The 10,832-nt window shown below is 39.5% G+C and overlaps 1 protein-coding gene across 1 annotated transcript; it reads right to left on the reverse strand.

The window, feature by feature from the left end:
- Window positions 1–413: 413 nt before the first annotated feature.
- On the reverse strand, window positions 414–6,382 carry pnhd (pinhead). The gene is made up of 7 exons (XM_049598961.1): window positions 6,329–6,382; window positions 5,370–5,465; window positions 5,022–5,161; window positions 4,129–4,405; window positions 3,132–3,313; window positions 2,210–2,268; window positions 414–813 (listed from the first exon to the last, which is right to left on the reverse strand). The coding sequence occupies exons 1-7, from the start codon at window positions 6,378–6,380 to the stop codon at window positions 663–665; spliced, it is 957 nt and encodes a 318-aa protein (XP_049454918.1). The 5' UTR covers window positions 6,381–6,382; the 3' UTR covers window positions 414–662.
- Window positions 6,383–10,832: the final 4,450 nt, after the last annotated feature.

The raw sequence follows: 10,832 nt of genomic DNA on the forward strand, positions 1-10,832 counted from the left end.
AAGGGACATTTACAACAATGGTTGGCTTTTCATGTGCTTCTTTCTAGTGCTTCTTCAAAGCCTCGTTTTAGCTCTTTGAAACTTTAGACCTTGATACTGATTTATACTTTATCGATTCATAGATTGTGGGTCTGAAAGACAATCTGTGAGGCCTAACAATACTTACTCCTGTTTCTGCTACAAAATTTGATTCATTCACTCAAAAGTTAGGTTTATGTACTTATTATGCTAATTACAATTTATATAAGAATTTAAAATAGGGCTACACACTATATCTGCTTTTTGGTAGAATGTCTTATACGCCATTTAAGGTGTATTTTCTTGGTAATGTACCTTTCCAAGATGTGTTATGTTTTAGTAGCAGTTTGGAAAAATTTTGTTATAAAGCCTTCTGCCCCTGCAACCTGGCCCCACATAAGAGAAAGAAAAAGGATGAGTGTTGTACAGTGGTCCAAGGACAAATCCTTACAGGTTTTCGTATTAAATTTATTTACAAAATTATCATTTTTACATATATTACATATAATACAATAAATCTTTGGGGCAGCAAGGTCTTAAACAAATGTTATAGTATCTGATGGTGTCATCATTGGACTGTGAATAAAAACACTTCAACTCCTGAGAAGAGATTGGCGGTTGTTTTCCTGTAGGGGGCGCAGTGTTCAGTTTTGGCAAAGGCAGGAAGTGATGGAGAGGACTGTGCGTATCTGCCCATGCTGGTTGAGGAAGCTGTGGCTCTCGTAGCCCTGAGGAACACAGGAGCTGGACTGTCTTTCCGCCCATAAGTGGCAGATTGCTGGATCAGCTGGACTCCTGCAAAAGACAATAAATAAAAAAAACATTAAATTTTTTATTTTCTCATAGCTATTTGGGATCAGTAGGACCCCATAGGTGTAAACAAACTAATCACTGTCAACAATAATAAAGTCACAATATCCTCAAATGAGACAATAAAGTCCAAATGTCCTTTAACAAGCTGATGATAAATTCACAGCATCTTAACTTGTTACTGTTGCTATAACTGGTCAAAATTGTTATAACATCAAACTACAAGTTGATGTAGTTTCACAAGTTTCAACCATAAAATGTGACCAGGTTTTATACCTGTATACCTGGCAGAGAAGGCTGCCATCTTGCTTTTACATGGATTAGTTTACTGTGTTTTTAAATGGGACAAAAAAGGACAAGGACAAGAGGTCTAAGTTGAGTAGAATGAAGTATAAGGTCCAGTAAACCCAAAATGTGATGTCCTCATATCAGGACACAGGATCTCAGGAGGATATGTCGCCTGAGTAAGGTTGCAAAGGTATGAGATTTTCACTAGGATAACTGTCTCAGAAAATATTGCAGCTTCATTGTCTAACAGTATTAGAGTTTTAGAATTATTATCAGTCAGGATGACTCTTAAAGGAATGAAAACAGAGGGGTTATTTTTGGTTGAAGAAACATTTTATAATATTATTGAAACCTGAAGGAAGATAACTAAAAAATAAAATAAAGGTGAGATCCTCCATCCAGTTGCATTTTTTTCAGTATTGTAGATAAGCAAACAGCACATGGTATGATAACTGTCAATTTCCATTTCACAGTATACCTTGCAACCAGTGTACCACTGCAACCCTATGTCTGAAGCATATATCTTTCTCAGAGAAAATATCAATGAAATACCTGAATTATCTGTTGATATATCCAGTGACACCGTGACAGTCAGCTTTGTTATGTGAGCTTCTTTTATGTTTAGTTTGTGAACACCATAAAGCTTCAATAAAGAGCTGAAGGTTGATACAAGATATTTATGTGATAATGTCAGAGAATGTGGAAAAACATGACTTTAACAACCTGAAAGCTACTAAAGGGGAAATTAAAGAGGGAAACTTCATGAAAGGGGCTGATCAAATTTAAATGTATTTGTTACTCCTCGTGCCTTAAAATCAAACTACAACCATTTGATGATGGAACAATGAGGTAAATTAGTAATATGAACCTTTTATTCTTTTCTTATATTCCAGATAAATTAATATTACATTATTATAGGTCTGCAATCTTAAAATAAAGCAGAAGATAAAAGAGGGACATTTGGTGAAGGAATTAAACATGAACAACATGCTGAGTGCAGAACGTGTCAGAGCTCACAGGCAATTGTTATGAGAGAGGCAGAGGAGGTGTGTGTGTGTGAGGGGGTGTGTGTAGCAGCTGTGTTCATGCTTACCTGAGAAGGCAGCGGTTTCCTGTAGTGCAGCCTCCCAAACATCTGCCCACATCTATTTCCTGTGGAAAATTAGCAACACAGAGAGAGGGCAATCAGCTCACAGCTGGTCACAAATATTGACCCAGTTGAGTCGGGGTCCAGCTGCTCTTTAGCATGTTAAGTGCTTTGATTCGACACCTGCAGCGGCCATTTGTGTTTGCACTGTGCTCGCACCTTTGGTGCTGAGGCCCAGCAGATGACCAACTATGTCCAGCAATACATTTTAAATTTTATGTTAAAGTTCATCAAGTAAAGTTTGACGTTAAAATCACAAATAGTTATATTGATCTTTGTGCTATTGAGAGCATCATGGATGAACTTTATAATAACCGCTTCAAAGTGGGGCTTTTGTGAAAGGTAGAAGTTTAACAGAGATTAATGAGTCTAAATCCTCATTTTCTCCATGACCAACAAAGCAGTTTAAATCAGGTTTTAACAGTATTTTTCCTGAGTGGAGCTGGGCAGGGACTTCTCTCAAATCTGCCAGTCTATCATGTGTATTGTTGCAGGTTGTGCATGAATAAGCAATGCAACACATCCTGCAGTCCAGCCTCTGGCCAGTGGATTAGCTTGATTAAGTGCTGTCTTCCACACATGTGTCTGATGCATAAAGATACTTCATTACTGTCTGGCACCCATCGAGAGCCTCATTTCCTTTCAACTGGGCTACAAAAGAGAGTGTGAAAGCAGCATCACAAATGAATCACCCCTCTAGTGTTAAGTACGCCATGCTAATCACAGGAGAAATGAATCTTATTTTGAAAGGCTGGATTCAAATATAAAGCTGGATTCACACACATTTTTTGTTTCTCATAAACAAGACTAATGACTTCTGAGAACTACAAATTCAACGTTTTTATCATACTTCAGAGTTTGCACCTACTTTGAGCCTCTCCTCTTTGATTCCATCTGCATGTTGGACTATTTCATAGTAATACTCCACGTATGGGACTCTGTAGCAGCTTTCCTTCAGCTCACAGGCCGCCACTGTCTGGATGACGTCCACTTTGTTGGGGGTTTCCACCAATGCAGAGTCAAACTTGGTGGGGACACAAGAAAATCCCTCTGTGAAAGATTAAAAAAAGAAAAATTAGGGTACAGCCAGGAGGAGCAGCTCTATTGTAATCTGTGATCCAAATGTGAACAGACCAACAAACTTTGTGATCACTCCAAACTGACTGGCAGGCCTTTTGCTACACTAGGCAACAATTTTAGTTGTATTTTGTTCTGATGCTGTTAAATTATAGTGTTTATCAGGAATGTCTGGATATTTACAGTTTGATTGCAATCAAACACACTATATTATGTATGTACATTTAGTTAAAATCTTGATATAAATCCAATTATTGCATTGCCAACAGTGCAGGGGCGGCTTTGACTATGGGCCTCCAGTAAATATCAATATAACTTAACTATATATGCTGTTATAATGTTTAACTTAGGTCACAAACATGCTGTAGTTTAATGTGTATGAATAAATCGACATCGTGACATTGTACTCTTTGTATCAAGGTAGTTTTAAAGGCGATAAGCACTTAAACTGTTATATTATTTGGGTGTGAAATACAAATTATGTGAAGGCTGTGAAAAAAAGTTCTCTCTCTTGGTTGTTCTCACATCACTGAAACTCTTCATACCAGTTAAAGTCCTTTGATTTATATTTTAATAGGCTAATTTACCTACTGACTGCATATTTTTGCAGCCTCATTGTTGATAATCAATATTTCTATCCAGATGGCAACTTCCCATCTCTCAGTCAGCCATTTTTCATTTGTTATGCTGCTCTCTGTTCAGAGGAGCCCCTCTTCCTGTTTTGGTCTGTGGTATCTGAAACAGACAGGTGTACACACACACACACACACACACACACACACACACACCTGGTGAGCCCTTGGATTTGGAGCATCCTCCCACGTCGATGACTGTCTCATAGGGAGTCTCGAAGTAGTAAGTCCTCAGTGCCGGGACGCGGATGCATTGGGTCGGCTTGATCTCACAGTGGCACTCCTCGATGACCTCCACCTCCCGGGGTCCCTCCAGCAGCAGTAGCCGGTCCACACGCATCCCGGTCGGCTCACACACCTGGTTCATCCCGCAGGAGGGCAGCTGGTTCAGCGGTCCCGGGCTCTCTGGAGCTGCAGGGCCGGGCGCTCTCAGCTTATGTAAGGCGAGAGGTTATTGTTTGGTTTAGACATGTCTAAACGTGTTTCTGTGTGCTTTCATGTAAACAATGCAAATTATTCTCGAGATATTTGTGTTTTTAGACTTGTAGTTTATGATGAGTAGTTGAATTGCATGATGTGTGCAAAGTTGCTCATCAGAACTAATCTTATACAAATAATAATGATTTGAATGCTTAAATAAATGCTTCTTGGCGTTTCAGTACCATGTAAAGGCCCACCAGAGTTCAGGACAACTTTGTCAGACAATTACAAATTTACAGCGCCCTCTAGTGGCCTACTGGGGGAACTTGCTACACAAAAAATATGTCAGGCAGATACATAGGCCTAGATGAAGAAACGTTGTGTTAGGGGGTGCATGTTTATTTTGTAACACTGGCTGGTACTTGGATTGTAAATAAACTGGGCCTATTAGTTATTTATTTAATTGGGTGGTAAATAGACTGGGAATAGTTGATAGTTGTGAATAAATTTGGGAATTTGTTTTAAAAAAGAAATGTAAGAAAGGGGTAGGGACATACACATTTTACTTCTACCTACTCCTTGTCGGACACTGTTATCTTTTTTTTATTGGTTCGAAATATAGCCCTTACTTTCTTGCTCCTGAGAAATTCCAGCATTGAGGAATGTTTGGAGTAATCCTGCGGTCCTGCCTCATGTGACGGCCTGGATGTTCCCCCACAGTGAGACCTGCACATTCCCACATCAACACTGACAGGACTCCCAGAGATGTCTGTGGAGAGAGAGGGACACACACATAATCGATCTGATGTCAGACAGAATTTTTGTTATAAAAATGATTATATTATTATCAAAAATACAGTTTTTGTTTATCTCAGTTGCTTGAAAATTTCTCGGTCTGTTTGAGATCATACTTTTGTTTCTGTTAGAGGACTACAGACATGCATTTACTGTTTGATGACCATGTGGTGGTACTTTACCTTGTCCAATGTAGACAAAGTGGCTCTGTCTTTTGCAGCACAGTCTCTGCCTGACCAGGTTTCTGTGATCTATGTGTTTGCTCAACACTCTGGTCACTAGAAAACATAACACAAACATCAGAGAGTTAAGATTGTTAACAGTTTTACTTAATATAGCGTAAGTGTACACTTTCTTTACGAGTGCTTTAAAACATCATATTTTTACAAAATGAGCATATTCAGATCCTCGAGATCACAGTAGTTTACACACAAGTTAAAACATGGGGTGCAATGGTGGAGAAATCCAATTTCTTCAAGGTCATTTGGTAATGAAAAGCTGTAATTAGCAGTTATTTAGATGGATATCTGAACAAAAATCACTCTTAATCATTTGTTTTTCATGTATTTTGCATGATTATGTTCTTCTGGAAATATTCATTTTGGATATGCATGAAAAGAAGAAAAACTTTTTAGCTATTTCAGCTATTTAGTTCAATGGAAGGTGAATGACCCCACGTTGCTGTGCAGCAACAAACCCGCCTCTACACTCATGTTTACCAGTTGTAGCAGAAGGGATAAGCAAGTACATTTGAGCAGATTGCTGTCAATCCAGTTAGCGAACAGCTATAGCTGCTTCTATACCCATCACAGTGCAACTACCTGCACTGAATGTTTTCACAATGAATTAATTGATTGTCTATAAAATGTCAAAAATTGAAAAAACGCTCATCACACTTTCCCAGAACCCAGAGGAACATCTTCAGATAACTCCCTTTGTCCAACCAACAGCCCAAATCCCAAAGACTTTTCCTTTTGTATCATAAATGACAAAGAAAATCTCACACATATGAAACTACAACCAGCAGATGCTTGAAATATGACAGCACGGTTGGAGATTAATTTTCTTTCCATCAACTGATCTGTTAATCGACTAATCGTTGCAGCTGTACTCAGAATAGAATAAAGCAAGCAGTACTTACAGGTCAGGTGGAGGGCACACAGGAGGAGAAGAAATAGCCGGGGTACATCCATGGCTTTAGTCCGATTCTGCTCCTCAGCTGCCAGATACTGAGTGTCCCTCTGCTCACTGACGCCTCTGATATTTATATGGGATCAAGCTTCAGCCCCAGATGTCACCTGAAAACAAGCTCTCAAAGTGGTGTGGGGTCAAAAAAAGTGAGAGCTAATCAAATTTCCATGCTGAGTTCTTCCAAGTAGGGGCCACTTCAAAGGAAATCTCTGCAGCTTCAATGTTTCTGCTGTGAGGGACCCAGTGGCTCGAGTGTGTCGATCAGCCTGAGCTCACCCTAATGAAGTGCTTAAGTAGCCTCGGGCCATTAAAGCGTCGCTCATTCAAAAGCATTAATCATCTTTTATCTCAGGGGGAAGGTGTTTAGCACCTCTGACTTAAAACAAAACCCGGCCCAAGCACATAAACAGGATCAGCATGGGGGCCGCAGCCTCCCCTTCAGAAAACTCCAGCACCTTTGTGTTTATTCAACGTGACACCAAATGGCCAGACTTCTCAAGAACTGCCCTTCAAATCTCAGCTTCTTTTTCTCCTCAGAGGAAAACCAAAATTAAGAATTAGAATAGCTTACTTTGTAGGTGACACATTGTTAGACATGTCGGTACATTTATATGGAACATTTATGAGTTTCTTTTCCTGAACTAAGGAAAAAGTATACTGTCAACAAAGCCCAGAGAACACCTCAAACAAATACATCTAAAAGGCCCAACCTAAATACTCTGTTTTGTTCCTTTCATACACCACATAATGTTTTATAAAGTCTTATTTAATTGCAGAAAAGATCTTTAACTATGTTACAATATTGGCATTTTTTACTGATTCTCCACTCATATCTTAATAAGGTGTTAGTTCTTCTTAGAAGTGTTGATATGATCCCCTCATTTTCCCCGGGATCAACGGATCATCATTCAGAGAGTCGTCGGCACTCAGACACCTTGATTAAGGTGACACCCTAAACAGTTTCAATTGTTGATTGCTATCATGGAGTTTCAGCAAATCTTATTGAAGTTAATCATAATCCCAGTAAAACCCAGATTAAGTCGTAGTAATTACTTGATTTAATTATGTAGATCATATGATTTGTTCCATTAAACTCTACAAAGATGACCACAATTGGTTTTCAGACTTTTAAGGGGCACTTAACTGGGGCACGGAGGTCCACAAATCTGTGATGCTATTTATATAATTGATAACGGTGTTGTGATTTGTTATGTTCTGTAAAATGTGAAATGTAATCACTTTTTCAGTAATCACTAGGGATCAAGTTTGAGACTCAAGATCAAAAAATAAACTTTATGAGATCGATAATAAGATTCACAGCTCACATAAAATGAAATGCTGTGTTGTTTCTGGAACTTTGGATTGTGTTACATGGTATTCCTCAGCAGATTAAGTTTGCCCAGATGTCGTGGTTCATGTTTAAATTCATATTTCACAGAGTCCTCCTCTATGTCGGTTTAAAAAAATAGAAAATGGAAATGTAAACGCACACAGTCACACAGTGACAAAAAAGTCAAAAGTCAACAAGTCCTAGAATACTTTTATTTGTTGTAGTGGATATTAAATGTACAATTAGGGGTTGAAAATCTTTTGTAGAATAAGAAATCAGAATGTGATACCTTAACTCTCATATTGGCATAGTTATCAAATAGCCTATATACTACAACAGCCTAATGTAATTCTTGAAATTCCTCAGGCTGTTCTCATGCACTGTTCGTGCATATATCTATGAAAAGTAATGCACCACAATTCGTATATAACTCAAATAATCATGAGCAAGTGTATTCGTGTGTAACCCAAAAAATAGAGAAGGCTGCGATAGCATGAACAATGTGCTGATGGGAATAAAGAAGGAAGTAGCATGACGAGCAAAAGTCTGCATAAGGAGGAAGGTTGATGTGGTGGGTGGGTCAAACAGCACAGGACTTTCCCCCATGACACTAGTGTTCAGAAGCGACTGAAACCAAGTGCTTTGAGTTATTTTTTTAAGCACATTATCACCATGTTTCTTTTCCTGAACCTAAACATAACTTGCCTAAACTGAACCCACGTAATTTAACGTTAAGTTTGTAACATGACAACACCCAACCATGTTTTTTTCCCTAAACCAGACCTACATAACTTCATGTTAAGTACGTAACTTTACTTTAAGTACATAACTTTACGTTAAGTTTGTAACATGACGATGCCCAACCATGTTTCTTTTCCTAAACCTATCCTACATAACTTTACTTTAAGTACATAACCTTACATCAAGTTTGTAATGTATTAACTCCCAACTATGTATTGTGCATAATTGTGCATATTTTTCTGTCCAGCTGGCTTGGGAGCATGATCTAAATAGCTCTCTGACTGCTTCCCAGTGGAACATGATTTGGAGGTCAGCTTTGAGATCTTTTAAATGACTGAGATTTAGGATTACACAATTTAAAATGCAGAGCATAAATTAGTCCTGTTAGATTGTCCAAGATGGATGACAAACATCAAGATTACTGGCGGCATAACTGTGGTAACCAAGATTCTTTATTCTGCTTGATCTGAGACTGTCCAGCACTCTAGATAGAAGTGATATCTCTTATGTCAGAGTTTCTCAATGTCAGTTTCCCAGTGTACCCCAAAGTATGCTTGCTGGGCCTGAAGTTGGACAATAATGTTGTAGTAATTTGTCAATTGCCTAAGGACACTGGGTTGCTCATCTACTAAGAGACTAATTCTTCTTAACTGGAAGGTGTGTAAGGCAGCCTGCTTCACAAGGGACACTTTGCTGAAGGAATTCCTGGACTTATCAAACATAGAACGGGCAGCCTGCCTGTGAAAAGACTTTGATATGGGGCTGGAAGACCACTGGGACACAGTCTGTATGCTTCTATAACATATATATATACATATGCACATATGCAGCACGTGTACTAACAGGAACTAAGAAACGTGATCATATTTCTCCTGTTTTAGCTTCTCTGCACTGGCTCCCTGTAAAATCCAGAACTGAATTTAAAATCCTACCGTTAACTTATAAAGCTCTAAATGGTCAAGCTCCGTCATATCTTAGAGAGCTCATAGTGTCATATTATCCCACCAGAACACTGCGCTCTGAGAACGCAGGGTTACTCGTGGTCCCTAACATCTCCAAAAGTAGATCAGGAGCCAGAGCCTTCAGCTATCAGGCTCCTCTCCTGTGGAATCATCTTCCTGTTACGGTCCGGGAGGCAGACACCGTCTCCACATTTAAGACTAGACTTAAGACTTTCCTCTTTGATAAAGCTTATAGTTAGGGCTGGCTCAGGCTTGCCCTGTACCAGCCCCTAGTTAGGCTGACTTAGGCCTAGTCTGCCGGAGGACCCCCCTATAATACACCGGGCTCCTTCTCTCTCTCGTATTCTATTACTGCATCTTGCTAACTCGGCCATTCTGGATGTCACTAACTCGGCTTCTTCTCCGGAGCCTTTGTGCTCCACTGTCTCTCAGATTAACTCATATCGCAACGGTGCCTGGACAGCGTGATGTGTGTGGTTGTGCTGCTGCCGTGGTCCTGCCAGATGCCTCCTGCTGCTGCTGCCATCATTAGTCATTAGTCATACTTCTACTGTTATTATACACATATGACTATTGTCACACATGTATACTGCCAGGTATTAATACATACTTTGAACATATTGTACCACAGTAGCCAGAACTATAACTATAATATTATTACTTTCAACAATGTTGTTGTAAGCTACTGTCATTACCTGCCTCTCTCTCTCTCTCTCTCTCTCTCTCTCTCTCTCTCTCTCTCTCTCTCTCTGTGTGTCTCATTGTGTCATGTGGATTACTGTTAATTTGTTATGCTGATCTGTTCTGTACGACATCTATTGCACGTCTGTCCGTCCTGGAAGAGGGATCCCTCCTCAGTTGCTCTTCCTGAGGTTTCTACCATTTTTTTTCCCCGTTAAAGGGGTTTTTTGGGGAGTTTTTCCTTATCCGCTGCGAGGGTCATAAGGACAGAGGGATGTCGTATGCTGTAAAGCCCTGTAAGGCAAATTGTGATTTGTGATATTGGGCTTTATAAATAAAACTGATTGATTGATTGATTGATTGTATGTATACACAGTATATACTATACTATATAGTATATTGTAAATACGGGTTTAAAAATTCACCCAAACGGAGGAAATTAAGTCTTTAATGCTCCAGATTTTTTTGTTGGAGGACCCCTAAATCTACAGTTTCATATGTCCCCACCCAAACGTTGAAACAAAACCCACGCCCTTCCCGGTAAACCTTTCCTCTATGCGTACCCTTCATTCATCCAGCGTTACACGTGCTGAGATGATCACTGGGATGGTGATGGGATTATACTGAGACATACAGCTTATGCATGATGACTCTTAGACAAGCAGTGTGTACAGTCTGGACAGCAGAGGTGGACAGGAGTGACAGGTTACAGACAGTGTGCCTGTGCAGACAGTCTGGCC

Source organism: Epinephelus fuscoguttatus, linkage group LG15, assembly GCF_011397635.1.
Source record: "Epinephelus fuscoguttatus linkage group LG15, E.fuscoguttatus.final_Chr_v1".
NCBI classification, from domain to species: domain Eukaryota; kingdom Metazoa; phylum Chordata; class Actinopteri; order Perciformes; family Serranidae; genus Epinephelus; species Epinephelus fuscoguttatus.